This window comes from Crocuta crocuta, unplaced genomic scaffold (genome assembly GCF_008692635.1).
Source record: "Crocuta crocuta isolate KB4526 unplaced genomic scaffold, BGI_CrCroc_1.0 scaffold25, whole genome shotgun sequence".
NCBI classification, from domain to species: domain Eukaryota; kingdom Metazoa; phylum Chordata; class Mammalia; order Carnivora; family Hyaenidae; genus Crocuta; species Crocuta crocuta.
In genome coordinates, this window is record NW_027532015.1 from 21,260,770 (window position 1) to 21,279,712 (window position 18,943).

Below are 18,943 nucleotides of genomic sequence, written 5' to 3' on the forward strand. Positions count from 1 at the left end.
GCATTCTCAACCCCAGGTAGAGTTTCTCATTCCCCTCTAGGCTTCTCTCTCTGCAGCTTGTTTCCTGTCACACTGCACTCTTATAAGCTGCCATGCAGGCTATTCGAAATTCCCTGAGGGTCCCATTTTCCTCATACCTCCTCTATAGGGACACAAACCACTGTCTGTGCAGAGCTGCAAACACAATGGGGAGTGATTTTTCTTAAATTGTATACCAAAAATATTGGTGAATTGAATACATAATTCTTCATATCACAATCTGACGCTCTCTCTCTCTATTGAATCATCTGTCCCTGGGGCTATATAACAATGTTAATTCCATTACTGCCTCACATAGTAATCATGGACACTGAAAAGGCTAATGTTTACTATTTCTAAGAGATTCCAGGCTACACGCTGCTCCAAATAAAACTGTAAAGTCTTTGGGGCACCTGGGTGGCTCAGTCAGTTAAGCGTCTGACTTCAGCTCAAGTCATGATCTCACGGTTAGTGGGTTCGAGCCCCGCGCCTGGCTCTGTGCTAATAGCCAGCTCAGAGCCTGGAGCCTGCTTCAGATTCTGTGTCTCCCTCTCTCTCTGACCTTCCCCTGCTCNACGCACAAACGCACAGGGTAATTCAAATAACATGCAAAGCGAGAGGGAAAACGAAACAGTTAAGAGAAAAGACNTTACTTCTCCGCCATCTTGCCAACATTTCATTAAATTTAAATGAATCTCCTGGTGGTTGTGTTTTTCATTCACACAAAGTGCTACGCATATAGTAGATGTTTAATAAAATTAGTGTTGAATAAACCTAACTTAGCAGAAGATAGGGTTGATAAAATCTGAAATCATAGGGGCGCCTGGGTGGCTCAGTCGGTTAAGCGGCCAATGTCAGCTCAGGTCATGATCTCACAGTTTGTGGGTTCAATCCACATCAGGCTCTTTGCTGATGGCTCAGAGTCTGGAGCCTGCTTTGAATTCTCTGATTCCCTCTCTCTCTGTCCCTCCCCTGCTCATACTCTGTCTCTCAAAAATAAATAAATGTTAAAAAAAAAATTTTAAAAATCTGAAACCATAGGAGAAAAAAATAGAAGAGAAAACAAGAGACAAGAGTGTGAAAAAATAGTGAAATTTGTAACAGTAAACAAAGTGGTTCTCCTTGTATCCAAGAGAACAATGTATTTGAAATTAACTTTTTGATTATTAATTTCTATGACCCACTTGGGACCACAATCACTTCTGTATTGCCGGGAACCCAAACAAAGGGGTGTCTCTTGGCATGTCAAATTTCCGCATCCTGATATATACACAGGATGAATCATTGCTACTGACATTCTTTCTAGTTTTTACTTCTAAGGTAGATTTCAGATATTTTGAGATGATAAATGTCAGGGAAACTAATCACACTAATTTCAGACCTACGGTGACAAATAAGTCCCCAAAGCTCTGAAGCTGGGAGACTCTTCAGAAGCACACAGGCATGAAAGATGAACCATCGCAATAATTATAATTTAGCTTATCCCACTGAGGACACAAGACAGCTGTTCTGTACACTGTGTTCTTATGCACTTGGTCTTCTCTACTTTTCATTTACTCAATTTGAAAGCTCGTAAACCTACTTTTCTGAGATTCAGACTGAGTTCAACAATTTGAAGTTTTCAGATATTAGTTACATATTTCTTAACTCTATATTAGCCTGGTAAATTAACCTTGAAAAATATGATTAAATAATTTCAATATTCAATTTATTAATAACCTGAAGCAACACATTGGAGTAGGGATTCTAGAGACTATAAAGATGGATAGGTCAAGGTATCTGTCTTTAAAGGTCGACATCTAGAGCTAGGTAAAATGATACATTTACAATCCACCAGAAAGCAAGGTGGAACAGGATCCTGCATCTCATAAATCAATTAAATTATGGGAACACAGAAGGAGGGACTAATTGGACTATGAAGGCTTGAGGAGGCTTTGTGGCAGGAGTGAAATTTGACCTGAATTTTGAAGCATGGTTAAAAAATTCAACCTATTGGAGGATATAAAATGAGAGACCCATGTTAGCGAAGATATTGGAAACAAGAAATAATTCAAATAGTATTCAAATGAGGTTCACTCATCATTTATGCTTTCAAAACAAATACTGGGGGCTCCTGGGTGGTTCAGCCGGATAAGCCTCCACCTGTGGCTCAGGTCATGATCTCACGGTTCCTGAGTTCGAGCCCTGTGTCGGGCTCTGTCTGTGCTGACAGCTCAGAGCCTGGAGTCTGCTTCAGATTCTGTGTCTCCCTCTCTCTTTACTCCTCCCCCACTTGCACTCTGTCTGTCTTTGTCTGTCTCCAAAAAATAAACATTAAAAAAATGCTGAATTTTTTTCTGAATGTATGTGAGGCACTGCACTGGCTATACTTGGCTTCCAGAGTCCCTGCCCAAATATAATGAACTTTTAAGGCTACTCCTGAAGAGACAGGTATCTTTTCCCTTAGGAATTAAGTTACTCAGTAGGAGGTAAATTACCAGAACTATACTTGAGGAATATTAGTTGGCAGGATGTCTACAAAATGGGCGACACTGGTACAAAAAAATTTTCATGGTGCAGTAAAGAGTTAATTCAATAGGCTTAGAGTGCTCAACCCTGCACATACAGAACTGAAAAGACTGTCCCTTGGCCAACTCCTGGGAGATAACCTATAAGCCCTTGGAATATTCTGCATGGTAAAAATATCTTTGTATACCTGGGACCATGAGTCATGCTAGATAATTTATGCTAATGATTGATTCATGGTGAATGTCTAGTTTTGTTTACCTGGAACCCTGTACCACATTATTAGCTCACAATGCAATTTATGGTGAATGCCTACTATTGTGTACCTGAAGCCATGAGCCACACTGTGATCTCTAGGGGTACTGTTGACTGGCCAGTCATGAATGCTCCATATCTGTGTACTTGACCTCCCAATAAAAGCCCTAGACAGGAAGACTTGGGTGAGTTTCCTTGGTCAGCAATACTTCCTAATGTTGTCATACATTGTTGCTGGGAGAAATACTCTCTGTATGATGCTCCTGGGAGAGGATAACTGGAAATTTGCACTTGGTCTCTTCTATATTCTTCCCTATGCACCTTTGCCTTTGCTGATTTCAATCTATATTCTTTTACTGTAATAAACCATTGCCATAGGTATAACAACTTTTCACAATCCTGTGAGTCCTTCTAGTGAATCATTGAAAATGAGTGTGGTCTTGGGAATCCCCAACACACTGTGGTAAAAATAATAGGATGATTATACCTATAAAAACATGTTACCCGAAGTAAGAGTTTCTTTTGTTTATTGTGACAAATATTCAAGTCAAAATATTTTAGACCTTTTTACAGGTCCTCAAGCTAATCCTATTCTACACCCCCATGCTCACTTCCACCCTCTTCACAAGGAATGACCCATTTCTAGAAGATTTGAATAGACCTTATATACAATTGCACAGCATGTCAGCTTAATGCCACAACTTTAAGTTTCTAGACTCCTAGTTGTTTAGTCTTGAGTTTGCACATATATTTTTTCTTTAGTGAGTGGTAGCTTCTATGCAGATGGAGCTTGGTTCATTTGAGAAGTGCTTGGTTCTGATTGTTCTCCGATTCTACATCAGGTAAATATTAAGCCAAAACTAAATAGTAAATATGGTAGATATATACCTACTTATACATCTGTCCTCACGGCCTAATTAAAAGGGCCTCCTGAGGCTGGCAGAAAGACAAAGAATTGGTGATAAAATATTTTTAGATCACCAGAACTCTGCTTTCAGGTCGTGTCTCAACTTGTATAGAATTAATTAGCTATATTAGGTTCTACTTCCTTTTTCCCTTTCCAATCTCCCTTGAGAGAGTATATCTATGTAATTTCTTATTTAAGGCTTGTATTTCCAAAGTTTTCTTTAAAACAACATAATCTTCAAAACAATGAACACTAGAAAACATCACAATTTCATATTTAATATATTTTAAAGTGGCACAATTCCAACGCAAAGGTATAGTATTACAGGACTTATATTGAAACTTCATTGAGACAAGTTCCCCACCTTCTGGTAGTGTGTTAACATATACAGTCTTGGCAGCTTGGTTCTCAATTCTTTTTATGGGTACGCAGGCAAATTACTCTTTCAAAACTTCTTTGTTATTCATCAGCAATGCCATCCATGAAGTGGCCCTGATTGTAGTACTGATTCGTTTTTGGAAGATTCTTTTGATATGAATGGTCCAGGACTTACATTTTTGACTCTTAGATTGAGAGTGAGCCATCTGCTTTATGGGTAAATTCCTTGAGCAATTTAATTTACTATGCCATCAATGTCAAATTATTAAAAGCTTTATACATCGTTTTTCACTATGCCTTTATTCGCTGTTATTTTCACTCATTATCAAATTGTAGATGAGCTATTACATATAAAGCATTATATGAGACACCAGAGGAAATATAAAATGACTTCAGGAGGATTATGGCAAAGGAAGTAAAACCATGGACAAATATGTCTACTACATGGCAGAAGGAAGTCACTGCCCTAAAAGGGTTACTGAGTCCTTGCCCTGAGTCAGACACCAGATTGATCACTAGAGTCCTCCATCCCTCTAAAGGAAAAATAAGACAGGTGTGACAGAAATTGATCCTAAATATCTAATGATGGTGAGTTTGCAACTTCCAGCCTAAATGCTCTTTTTGTCAGTATGAGATTTCTCTCTCCATTAGCTATTATTTTATTACTTCTTTGTACTGATCAACTTCAAAAAGAGTTAACATATAATTAAATTAAATTAAGTGGTTATTATAAAATAAAGGTCATTCTGTTTAAACAAAAGGGAGTCTAATCTATTCTCTCTCTGCATTCATTCAAATGGACAGCTCTTATCAATCTAGTAAATTTATAAAATTTGATTTGCAGTCCAATATTTTCCTTATTTACAAATTTATTGATCATTTTTACATCTTACTGATGATACAGGTAATTTCCAGAATGCTCCAGACTTCTATTGTAGAGATTAATATCCCTTTATATAATCATATTTTCTTAAAACCAAATATTCTGCTCTCTTGGTTTCTAAACCATTATTCTAATTGGTTATATTAAAATAATTAAATAGCAACAAATAATAGTCAATTATTTTTCCATGGTAAATAATTAAGCCATGTAATAAATAGTTTTATCCTCTTACATATGGTGATAATAAAAAGTTCCATTTCACTTTAGATTAGTGGTTCTCAACCTAGAGTTTATTATCAAACCCCTAAGGACCATCTTTCATTATTTTATTTTATTTTTTTCATAATCATCCCTACCATGAAATCTTAACTCCACAGATATACTCTAGGTACAGATGAACCGTGTGAATATGTTTGCCACATACATAAAATGAAAATGGTACTTCTGCCCCTCTTAGAACCAATTTTCACCATCTTAGGGAGAAATGTGTGCTTTAGACACATATTTCTAAAGAGTATATTTAGCCGAGTATATAGTTAGATAGGTTGTGGCCACCCTACAAAATATTCATAACAACTGCCCTTTTTCCTCTGGTACTCTTTTCCTCTGAAAACATAGTTGAATTAGAAAAACCTTATGAGGTTCTTTTTTTCTTAAAGTCAGATACTGTCGGGTTGACACCAATTTTCTTTTTACTGGAGCTTCCTCGGCACATCGTCTCTCTAGAGAAATAGAGTCACAATCGTTTCCCTGCTTCTGTTCTCATGAAGCCGCCTTCTCATAAATTAGGTACAACTTCAGCACTACATGTTTAACTGTGATTGTTAGTCAACAGGGAATTCTATTGACAAAGTTACCAACGGTATCTCCAGTGACATTTAAGTTATTTTTTGTGATAATTGCTTTAGGAACGTTGCAGTCATGCTTGGTTTTGGGGGTGTTAGTAGTCAATTACAGATTTTCCTGTTTTGGCCTTCCTTCTCATGTATCCTAGTATTAAAAGAAGTTAACAAAAGAAGGATAATTAGCTAATCAGCAGTATTTGTTGAGTGCTTACTCTTTAAATACACTGTTCTGTGCCTAAATAATAATAAATAGGGGGTGGGTTAGGGAGAGAGAGAGATGAAAATAAAAGAGAATTAGCTCTCCCTTTTTTCAGGTTCAACTTTTAATATTACAAAATTGATTAACGTAATATTTTTTAACTGACTGTTATAAGAGACAAATTTCTGCATATGCTTTTTATGCTAAAAAATTTACATCGGTAATTTAGATTCAGGATCAAATATATAAATTGAAATCCTTTTGTAGATATGCCCAGGGTCTGAGCCTAACAAGTTAATGAGGTGATCATCCCTGTATAGAAATGGAAAAAAGGAACATACAAAACCACTAAAAATCTTAGCATGCACTACGAAAATCCTACTAGAGGAAAAGAATGGAAACGTACCTCTACTTGCAGAAAGAAATATAAACAAACAAAAAAAAGTAATTAGTAGGTATTTATGATGATCCCTTATACTTACACAAGGCTTCACTGTTATAATTATACCTATTGAGAGCTAGGTAAGAAGGATTTAATATCATCATTTTCTAGACTAAGAAATATGAATCACGCAATATAAGTGACTTTCAAATCTTCACAATTGTTTAGTTTTCTTTCTACCTTCTCTTTTTATGTATAAGTCACTGTCAGCTTCTTGATCGATGAAGAAAATAAATAACAGAAGCGAGACGGACATTAAATAGATTGCAAGTTGTGAAGATATCATAAAGGAAAGACAAAGATGCTGCAAGTGATTATGGGAGGGCCATGATTTCTGTGGGGGATCCAGGGTTCCAACTTCGCTAAGAAGGGGAGGTGAGCCTTGAAAACTGCCTAGCGCTAAGCCAAGGGAAGGGGCCAGGTGTGAGGTTTTCCCACCCATCTAAATAGACTCTGAAATTCCAGAGTTAGAAAGAGCTTAGTGCCTCAAGGAATGTAAGCAAGGCTGGGACACAGTGACTGAAGCTCAAGAACATTCTGGGAAGATAGCCCAAGGTCAGATCACAAAAGCTTGTGGGCCAGTAAGGACTTAACTGAAAGTGCAATAAAAACCCAAAGCAAAGCACAATGAAAATACACACTTTGATTTCTAATCTTTTACCTCACTACTTATCTTTCTATTATAAGACTTTGATAAAAATAAAAGGACATGTTCCAACCTAGATCAAGGTCAGTTTATATTATGTTTCAGAGTCTGCAATCCAACTGACTTTGATAACATGACACCAAACTTCAGAAGAGCCAGTTTCTAGCATGTGGTACTTAAAATAAATACAAAAGTCAGAAGAGCATTAACATTCAAGTGATTTATACATCTGAGAATGCTTGCCTCATATAATGCACAAAAAGAGAAATTTCAAAAATTTTAATAATGCATAAAAACTAGTAACTATTTTCATATCTTGAGCTAGGATTGTTTTCACATTTTGATCTATAATGAGGATGATATTCATTAATATCATTGTCTAAACAAGAATACAACAAAAAATCTGATGTGTAAAATTGATAATAGTTGATATATATTAAAATTTTCAATTACCTTTTTCTAATTATGGAATTGTTTTTCCTTTGCTTAAAGACATTTTAAATTAGGAATTATTTAAAAGCACCCAAAAAGTATGTATGACAACTAGAGGTAAAAAATATTAACATTTTTCCATGTGTGCATCAGATATATTTTTATAGAAATACTTCAGCACATTTGAATCTCACTTCATTTCTGTCCTGTTCCCTTTCCCTTTTCTTCAGAGTTAACTACTCTTCTGAAATTAGTACTATCATATGAGTATATTTAAAGTTTTCAAATTTATACTTAGTGTGTTTCCACTCAATATAAAATTGTTTTATGTCTTACAACTTTATACAAATAATAACATAATGATTCTAGTTTTCTTCACTTTATCTGAAGTTTCTGAAATTTATCAATGTTTAGACATGTGGACCTATTTCACTCACTTGAACTGTTTCTTGTATCAGATTTTATGAATATATTACCTGGATTTTTTCTTACTGGTGGATGTTTAGATTTGTTTCTAATTTTTATTTTTATTTATATTTTTTTAGTTTTTTAATGTTTGTTTATTTTTGAGAGAGATTGAGACAGAGTACTAGCAGGGGAGAGGCAGACACAGAATCTGAAGCAGGCTTCAGGCTCCGAACTGTCATCACAGAGCCCAATGCAGGGCTCAAACTCACAAACTGTGAGATCATGACCTGAACCAAAGTCGGATGCTTAACCTACTGAGCCACCCAGGCACCCCATAATTTTTATTATAACAAGGAGGTATATGTTGAACATCTTTCATTTGCTTCTTTCTACAAATCGTACAAGTTTCTTTAGCATGAGTGTCTACATGTGGAGTTGTTGACTGACAGGACTTCATTATGTTAACAATATAGATGCTCTTTTGCCCTCCTAAGGTTGGAGTACTAATTTCCTCAAATGACAACAGCGGTAAACACTTTCACCAGGATTATATATTATTAGCTTTTTCCCCATTTAAAATATTATCTTAAAAATCAAAACAAAATTTTAATATTATGTTCTTCGATAACCTTAAAAAGTATTTCCACTCAAAAATATTTATTTTTATATTCAAGAGTCTCTCATGGTTTGCCTCCCACCCTGCTGGGGGATGGGGGAAGGGGAAGGGGGATGATGGGCATGTAGGAAGGCACTTGTGGGGATGAGCACTGGGTATAATATGGAAACCAACTTGACAATAAACTATTTAAAAAATGTAAAAAAAGTATTTATTTTTGGATATCATATAGGTTTTGCTGTTTTTCTAAATATTCTCATTACATTTATATTTAGTAATCCCTGATATATAGAAATGCTATTGTGTTTTATACATTGATTCTTGCATTCTGCAAGCCAGTAGAACTCTCTTGTGGGTTCAATACTCTTCTTGCTAAAGAATATACATCATTGAGCAGTTTTTTCAACGAAGTTGGTTTGTGAATGGTAAACACAAGCACTAATCTGATATTTGTCTCTGGCACATATGATACGTATTTGTCTCTGGTATATATGACGTATATGATAAAAATATAGTATATCTAATATTTTTAACACTTTTTATCTCCATCTTGACCAGTGGGCAGGTTTTCTACTAGGAGCTTTGGTGGTGAATTTCTTTTTTATGTTCTTCAAACAGAAAATGTAAAATTTTCTTTGATTCTTGGCAATTCTTCTCTCCATAATGCCTTGGATATTTTTTCTCCCCTATTTCATCTAATCTCTTCTTTGGTGATTGCTGCTAAACTTATGCTGAATTTTATGCTGACGTTAGCCATGCCACTTAGCATCTCATATTTTTATTTCTTTACCACTCTCTGTGAATTTACAGGTAATTTCCTCAGGTCTGCATTTCTGATTGTCAATTAAGCAGTTTCTAATCCTTTGCTCAGCCCATTCACTGAATTTTTAGTTTCAACTGTATACAATTCTTATATTCTTTTATTTTAATATAGTGGTCTATTTTGTATTGCTTTTTCTTATTCTTTTTTCTTCTTTTACTTTTGCATCATATTTTTATGATTGTATATTTTCCACATATTTTTGTTTTATGATTTTTCTGATAAAAATATTCTCATATATTCTTGTTTATACAAATCAGAGTATCTTTTTCTTTCTAGTTCTTAGTGTACAAACATTCTGACTTCCGTGGCTTCTGAATTCATTTTGTAGTTATTTTCCTTTTGTGCAGTGCATACTTTCATGGTGAGCTCATCGTCAGGTAAGGCTATCCTCTCTTTCCTGTGGGAATACCACTCGTCTGACTTGTTGAAAATTTTTAGAATAAAGGGAGAATAAAACTGACCCTGTTCCCATGAGGCACACAGGTTTGGGTGTTTGATTCCTCACCGCACACTAATTTTTCCCCACCTAGAGCCCCAAAGGAAAAAGAAAGTTACTACTGCCGCTTCCAGTTTGCAGGTGGAATTTTCTAGTGCCTGTGTCACTGTCAGGGGACAATTCCAGAGTCCAAGCTTAAGGGAATTTCGTTTTAATTTCTCTGTGACTGCAAATCCTAACGTCAAGTGCTAGAGAGGCCATTCACCTCCAATATCAACCTCTATTTTTGGATGAAGACCAGCCTCCCTTTTCCTACCCCATGACCTTTGTGGCTCAGCTTTGCTTGGGTTTATGCTTAACTTAGATTTTCCTTTAAAGGAGGAGCTTTCCTTCCCTTTAACTTAGAATTCCTGATATCTAGGAATTTCCCTCTCCTGAATACATGATTACAAATTGATTTACTCTGTTTCATCCAGCATACCTGTATCTAAAGTGGCAGAAGTGGTGTCCATTTTTATTAGTATGATATTTTACCAGAATGCTAGCCATTTAAAAGTCATAATAGAAATAGGGACACCTGGGTGGATTTGTCGGTTAAGGGTCCAACTCCTTATTTCAACTAATGTCATGATCTCACAGTCACGGGATCAAGCCCCATGTCCTGCTCTGTGGTGACAGTGCAGAGCCGGCTTGGGATTCTCTCTCCCTTTCTCTCTGCCCCTCCCCCACTCACCCTCTCTGTCTCTCAAAAATAATTAAATAAACTTTTTAAAAAATTGTTTGTTTTTTAGAATTGATTTTATTTCATTTATTTTTTTAAATGTTTTATTTATTTCTGAGAGAGAGACAGCGTGAGCAGGGGAGGGTCAGAGAGAGAGGGAGATACAGAATCCAAAGCAGGCTCCAGGCTCTGAGCTGGCTGTCAGCACAGAGCCCGACGCTGGGCTTGAACCCACAAACCATGAGATCATGACCTGAGCCGAAGTCGGACACTTAACCGACTGAGCCACGCAGGCGACCCCCCAAAAAGAATTGTTTAAAGTTATAATAGAAATATATTTAGACTTGAGACCTTATAACAAAGTGCTTTCCTAAAATATCTACCTCCTAGGGCGCCTGGGTGGCTCAGTCGGTTGGGCGTCCGACTTAGGCTCAGGTCATGATCTCTCAGTTCGTGGGTTCGAGCCCCGCGGCGGGCTCTGTGCTGACAGCTGAGCTTGGAGCCTGCTTCGAATTCTGTGTCTCCCTCTCTGCCCCTCCCCTGCTCACGCTGTCTTTCTGTCTCTCAGAAAAAAAAAAAAAAAAAAAAACACATTAAAAAAAAATCTACCTACTTTATTAAGTACGATATTTCTTCCTAAAAACAATTATGAAAAACTATTACATGTTATAGTGTAACAGAATACATGTGCATATGTTTATTGGTTAATATGCATTTCGGATATGAGCACTTACATAGATATCATTTTATTTGGATTTAACTCTCCAGTATCTTAGCAGCTCAATGAAATGTTACTTGATAAATGTCATATTGATCGATCTATGTTGTTTTAAATAATCAGCTGACACCTATGTCAAATCGTGTTTCTGTAAAACAGAATGAGCTACCACATTTCCCTACATGAATAAATATCTGTGCAGTATTTAAATTATATGTGTATCGTATTGGAACACAGTATTTATTATTTTTATAAACATATAGCATATTATATGTATGCATATTATGATATAATTCATTTGAAATATGCATATAATTATTTTTTAAAATCATGTAGATATCTATTAAGATCTATTTTCTGCAAGTTTTTATCCTAAAAAAATTAGTCTATAAGGGCTTATAGTCATCTATTTAAAGTATCACACAGTGGAAAGGCAATTCTTTTAAAGATGCTACTCACTTAATTGTTCATTTTTTTATGTTTTCTTAATTACTATTTATTGTGGTTGTTTTTTTTTTAATGTTTATTTTTATTTTTTTTATTTTTTGAGAGAGAGACAGGACAGGGGAGGGGAAGAGAGAGAGGGGGCGTGAGAGACAGAGGATCTGCCGTGGGCTGTGGGCTAACAGTCGGAGCCCAAGAGCCTGATGTGGCGCTCGAACTTACAAACTACAAGTTCATGAGTGGAGCTTGTTTCAAGCGAAACTATTGTTTCAATAGTCAAGAAAGCACCTAAATTACTGATGATGTACACCAATTATGTAACTATTACAATATTTAGCTTGTTATTTCAAACATTCTTGTCCCAATAAATGTACACTTCATATTAATACTAATATTTACTTCTTCTGTTATACTTTAAATTTTTAAAATATTTTTATTTATTTTTGAGAGAGAGAGAAAGTGAGGGAGGGGCAGAGAGAGGCAGACACAGAATCTGAAGCAGGCTTCAGGCTCCAAGCTGTCAGCACCGAGCCCAATGCGGGACTCGAACCCACAAACTGTGAGATCATCACCTGAGCCAAAGTTGGATGCCTAACCAGCTGAGCCAGCCAGGTGCCCCTTGGGTTATACTTTAATGTTTGCATGCACATGCACACATACAACAAATCGAAGCATATAATTTATAGCTTCCTAGATAAGACTAATGAATTAATAAAAACTCTTATTAAGGTTCCAACTATGATCGAGAACAACAAAATAATAAGTACATTCATTTTTTATAACAGTATGACATTCTAACGTTTTCAATGGATTGTTCATTCTCTCAACTAATGCAGATAACACTGTTTAATTCCAGTGTTTTGGAACTGATTGCTATAGCTAAAGGAAATCAATTCTATCATTTTAGACTTGTGCACGTCTCCATCTCCTCTATGTGTATAAGCTGTAGGTGTAATGTATCCCTTGGCATTAACATGATGAGCTATTAGGCTGGGGCTATGTACAACAAATAAAGTTGTATTTCTGAAAGTGCTCTTGGGAGGAAATCTTGAGGCTTTAATCAATTCCACTACATCTTCTTACATTTTTTGTAATAAAACAGAAGAATTTGAATATGGTATTTGCTGGCACTCTGAGTTTAAACTTCAGAAGATTATTTAAAAATCTGGAATGTAACCTATGGTGAATTATTTTCAGAGTTAAATACAAAGCTATGGGAGATCTGAGTGCACAGTAGCTTTAAAGGGTTGCTGTTTGTAGTGCTGTATATATTTTTTTTTAACATTTTTATTTATTTCTAGGAGAGAGAGAGAGAGAGAGACAGCGTGAGCAGGGGAGGGTCAGAGAGAGAGGGAGATACAGACTCTGAAATAGGCTCCAGGCTCTGAGCTAGCAGTCAGCACAGAGCCCGACGCGGGGCTCGAATGCACGAACTGCGAGATCATGACCTAAGCGAAAGTCAGACGCTTAACCGACTAAGCCAACCAGGCACCCTTGTAGTGCTGTATATATTTAAGTTAACAGACTAGATGGGTAATGGGAGAAAAGTGTGTTTGTTACAAAATGTCACCTATTCTTTTTTTTTTTTTTTTACAAATAGTTTATTGTCAAATTAGTTTCCACATAACACTCAGTGCTCATCCCCAAAGTGCCCTCCTCCNATGTCACCTATTCTTAATGTGACCTGTCCTTCATGTGTTTGTAGGCTTTTAGACAAATGGGTGGTGTCTTGCAGCAGTGAACTTGGCTGAAAAGACACATGAGTGCCAGATATAAAATAGTGGATGTTTACAAGAGAAGTTATTACAATTTGCTTAGCGGGCATAGCAGAACAGAGAAGCAAAGGAAAATGACCTTCTGCCTTGACGGTGGACATTGCCAGAATATACAACTCACCTTACAGTGACAGGGTCCAAAACATGGGTCCTCGTTTGTGCTCCCTGCGCCACTGCAGTTACAGGGTTTGCAGTCTGGATAGCCAGCGTAGCCCCTGGCACATCGATCGCAACTCACGCCTCTGAAGCCAGGTTTGCAATGACAGGACCCAGGTGCCAGACCTAAGGGAAGACGAGCCACATGCGGACACTTTAAAGGCAAATACATAATCTCGTTCCTAAGGTTTTAATTATAGTAACGCTTAAAATTCTATTTTGACACAAACGTTGGAAAACTGATGCATATCTATAAAAAAAAAAAAAGAAAACCAAAAGGTAGAAGGCTCAGTTAGAAGCTGGGTACAATTCGCTAATGCAGCATCTTTTGGGCATCTTTAAAGATATTAAGAATAAAAACAAAAGATAAAATCTCAAAGCATCTACCAAAACTAAGACTGCAAAAAAAACCTGTCACAGTGATTGAGGACTAATTTCCATAAATGACTGATGACACCCAATGAAGAATAAGCAGTGACCTTTGACGCCTGTTGGTTCATAACTCAAGCTATCAGGAGATGGAAAGTGCCTGGGAGCAAAAATATACTACTTAACCCAAAAATAAAACAACAATAATCTAAGTATGACATCACTGAGTTTAACAACAACATGTGAACAGATATTTTGAGGCTAAGGGAGGAGGAACATGAAAGCAGTTTAAATTTACTTTTTCTTTTTAAATAGAGAAATGCAAAAGACAATTTTTATTCTCGTCTTTGATTAGAAAATAGAAAAATGCAGATGAGTAAATACAAGTTACTGACTTTCAAAATCTAGAAAAATATAAAAGCAAATCAGTAAAATAGCGCCTGCTCAAAAAAAGAAAGGAGAAAGGAGGGGAAAGACAAGGAAAGAAATGTTACAGTGAGAAAGCACATGGAGGAAGGACAGGAAGACTGTAGGACCCACACACCAACCATGTGTAGTGAGTTCACGGTCTTACTGCTTCCATTACAACTGTGTGTGTGTAACGTTCACAAGAAATACACAAAATGATGAGAAATATTAAAAATAAAAGAATGTTAATCTACATTAGGAAAGCATACAGAAATGTAAAAACAGGGGCGCCTGGGTGGCTTAGTCGGTTAAGCGTCCGACTTTCGCTTAGGTCATGATCTCACGGTTCGTGGGTTCGAGCCCCGCGTCGGGCTCTGTGCTGACTGCCAGCTTGGAGCCTGGAGCCTGTTTCAGTCTGTGACTCCCTCTCTCTCTGACCCTCCCCTGCTCACACTGTCTCTCTCTCTCTCCTAGAAATAAATAAAACATTAAAAAAAAAATTTTTTTTTAAAAAAGAAATGTAAAAACAGTTGTATGTAGTATTAGTAATGGCCAAAGGAGAATCCAATTAAAATAATAGGAAAAGCTCTCATTTTACACTGACGAAGATGCAATAAAAAACATGTTAAGTTATATTTATACACCATAGAAGCACTAATTTTAAATGCAAAAATATACAGACAGAAGATTTGGGGGCTCAAAGATCAGTGGCTGGTAATTACATTAACCTCCCACTTCAAATATTTGCAGATGAATTAGGAAAAAAAAGAAAGTTGTGGATAATCAACTATTGTTGAATTACACTTTATATAGTATATAAATATCTATTGCAGCTTAATTAATCTATAGAAAGGTTCAATTTCTTAAAGCAGAAATGATCAAAGTCTTGTTTTCTTAACATAAATTAGTACTTCTACATTTGTAACATATGTCATAATTAGGATTTAATTGATTCTAAATACCAACATGTTAATAGAATCTTAATCAAAATTCACCTCTCTAAAAATTAATGGATAAATATTTCTCCTTATAACTCTTGGGTAAAAGAGAAAATCAAGACTTCAACTGCAGATTAAATAATTTTCTAAATAGAACATAACAGCTGTGAGAAAGAAATTTAGCAATGTTTGTGGGATATAGAAAAAACAGTTGCTGAAAGTAAACTTTTAAGTTTAAATACTTCCATTCTTAATAATGTACACCAAATAAAATTAGTTCATGTAATTATAAAAAAAGAAAAAAACAAATGACCACTATAGGAAAGAAGGAAGATTTGAAAAATAAAGAAAAAGAAAATAAGGCAAAAAAAGAACCTTAAAAATAATGAAAGATATCAAAAGAAGACAAATGATCAAATAATTACCCCCAAAATGTTTTGATACCCGTAAGTTTTTACAGAGTGTTTTCAACATTTAAAAACATGGAAAGCTATGTAATTTAGTATATGATGCTAGTAAAAAGTTGGTATCAAAATCTAGCAAAGATAGCCCCAAATAAACATAATAACAGCTAACAAGTAGTCTAAATTTAATGGATCATGGAATGCTGATATAAGCTATTTATATAATATGATAAAGATACCATAGATGAGATACATAATAAAAATGTGTAAATACTGGGGTGAATGAAGGAAGTGGCATAAATGAAACATTTGTCTTATTTTTAAAAATTTTTTTTTTAAATGTTTTATTTATTTCTAGGAGAGAGAGACAGAGACAGCATGAGCAGGGGAGGGTCAGAGAGAGAGGGAGTCACAGATTGAAACAGGCTCCAGGCTCTGAGCTGGCAGTCAGCACAGAGCCCGACGCGGGGCTCGAACCCACGAACCGCGAGATCATGACCTAAGCGAAAGTCGGACGCTTAACCGACTAAGCCACCCAGGCGCCCCACATTTGTCTTATTTTTAAATTAAAAGATATACTAATGTTTATTTTTGAGAGAGAGAAAGAGAGACAGAGTGAGAGTGGGGAAGGAACAGAGAGAGAGAGGGAGACTTAATCGGAAGCAGGATCCAGTCTCAGCTGTCAGCACAGAGCCCGATGAGGAGCTCAAACTCACAAACCGTGAGATCATGACCTGAGCCCAAGATGGACACAACCAACTGAGCCACCCGGGCTCCCCAAAACATTTGTCTTTTAAGACGGTGAGTCAATACGCAATATTTAATGGTGATGAAAATACTAAGAATATCATTTAGTTACTGTTTATAAGATAAGTTCTTCCAGAAAAACTTAATAGAAGAAATGGCTCAGTGTGATTAAATTTGGAAATGAGACAGGGAATGAATAAATTGAAGAGGATGCTATTGCTATTGATTTTATTCTTTTTCCATCATCAAAACTGTATCTTTACTATGTATTGTTTTTGTAATAATTGAAAAATATTTTAATTAATGTTTATTAATTTTTGAAAGAGAGAGAGAGAGAAAGTGCAAGTAAGGAAGAGGCAGAGAGAAAAGGAGAGAGAAAGAAGTCCAAGCAGGCTTCAAGCCATCAGCACAGAGCCTGATGCAGGGCTCAGACTCATGAACCGTGAAATCATGACGTGAGCCAAAATCAAGAGTCAGATGTTTACCCAACTGAACTACCCAAAAACCACTAATTGAAAAATATTTATACACAAAAATCTTCACTAAAGCATTGGTTATAATAAACAAAACTAGAAACAATCTTAATATCTATATAAAGTTGAGTGGGTATGTAAATCATGGTTATTCAGATAATGATGTACTTTTCGAGTGCTAAAACCAGATTTCACAGCACCTCTCAGTGGTTTGGGAAAAACACATTATGTGAAGTTAACACAAACATGTTGATAAGAGTATTTATGATGAATTACCACTGCATTGTACGCTTATTTTTCTACTTTTCTACCTTTATCACTTCTTCACAAATAATACACTTCTTTAAAAAGTACAGAAAAAAGCTAAATGATATTACTGAAAATAACATAATTTAGTTGTTACTACAAAACGATAAGGGGCCATAAAATGAAAAATGACCTCAATGACTCACCATTTGAGATGTAAAATAATCAGTATTTTAATCTTTTAAGACTGGAGAGTTTATGCTGATAATCCTACAGTTTTATAAAGAAAGCAGTTTAGCTAAACTGTGCCAAAGAAACATTGCCAGTCTTTTGACTTGAAACTCAATGGGGGAAAAATCCCTATATTGTAGCCATAATTTATTTTAGTCTTTCCTAAGAAGAGAATAATCCATTCTTAAAAATATTAAGAAACTGTTTCAGATATGTCCTAATGTTCTACTTAACTTTGGCAAGCAACTCTCCTGGAAATAGCTCCTACACATTTCACATTAAGGAGTTATTTTGACATTTGATTTTTCAGTGTTTGGAGTTCATCATGAATTTCAATCCACAAGGAAAGTATTTGGCTTAAATTAGTGTCAGCCTCTTTCCCTTCATTAACTCATGACTACTACCTAATTTTAGTCTTCTATGGACATGTTTTGCTTTCTTTACTATTGACTGCACCTCAGAATGTGCTGTCTGTTCTCTCTTTCCATTACAGCACACACGTCTCACAGTGAATGCTGTCATTTCACGCTAAAACCCATAGAAACTACAGAACAAGACAATAAATAACATTTAAAAATTATATACATCACAGATTTCTGATTGACCAGAAGATATATATGCAGAGACATGTATATAATGCAAAATAAGTTATTCAACTCTTTTTGCTCTTAAAGCATTATAATTAAATAATTATAATTAGTTTACAGGTAAAGAATGATTGAGATAAATTTTAAAAAAACGGTTCCTGGAGGGAATGCTGACAGACATGAGAATAAAATTATTATTATTATTTAAAATATTTATTTTAAGAAAGGGGGGTTGAGCGCAAGCGAGGGAGGGCAGAGGGAGACAGAAACAGAGAATTTCAAGCAGGCTTCATGCTGTCAGCAATAGAGTCTGCTGTGGGCCTCAAACTCACAAACAATGAAATCATGACCTGAGCCAAAATGAAATCAAGGGTAGGATGGTTAATTGAGCCACCCAAGTGCCCTGAGAACAAAATTATTAAGCAAATTAAATATATCACAAAATGTTACCCTAAAAATAATCATATCTGGCTTTGAGTTGCTGTTTTATCAGAACATCCTTCTGCGATCGAGCTCACCTCGTTGAGTACGTTTTTCATCCTTCACACAGACATCATTTAAGGAACCAATTGGATCACAGTGGCATGGCTGGCATGGTCTTGGATAATTTGGAGATACCTAACAAGAATATTAACAGGCTCTTCATCACATGTGATAAAAACACAAATAGTTTTCAATTCAGCAAATTTTAAGGACAAAATAAATTTAATAATATATAGGAATAAAGTATATTGAGAAAATAATGTAAGAAATTATCTTTAATATATATTTGCAATTTATAAAATCCCTTTCTTCAAAATGGATACACGCAAAGGTAAAGAAGATAGCACAGTAAACATCTATATATTTGCTACCTAGATTCAGCAATTATCAAGATTTTGCCATAGGAGTTCCATCATTTTTCATTCTTTGCTGAAGTTTTTAAAGAAAATT

The 18,943-nt window shown here is 35.7% G+C and overlaps 1 protein-coding gene across 1 annotated transcript in view; it reads right to left on the reverse strand.

The window, feature by feature from the left end:
• LAMA2 (laminin subunit alpha 2) overlaps positions 1–18,943 on the reverse strand; it is a 500,973-nt gene that overhangs the window by 323,718 nt on the left and 158,312 nt on the right. Inside the window, exons 9-10 of the mRNA XM_077775991.1 lie at positions 18,529–18,628; positions 13,573–13,733 (exon numbers count right to left, since the gene is read on the reverse strand). Of these exons, the coding sequence (XP_077632117.1) occupies positions 13,573–13,733; positions 18,529–18,628 (261 nt within the window). The remainder of the gene's footprint in view (positions 1–13,572; positions 13,734–18,528; positions 18,629–18,943) is intronic.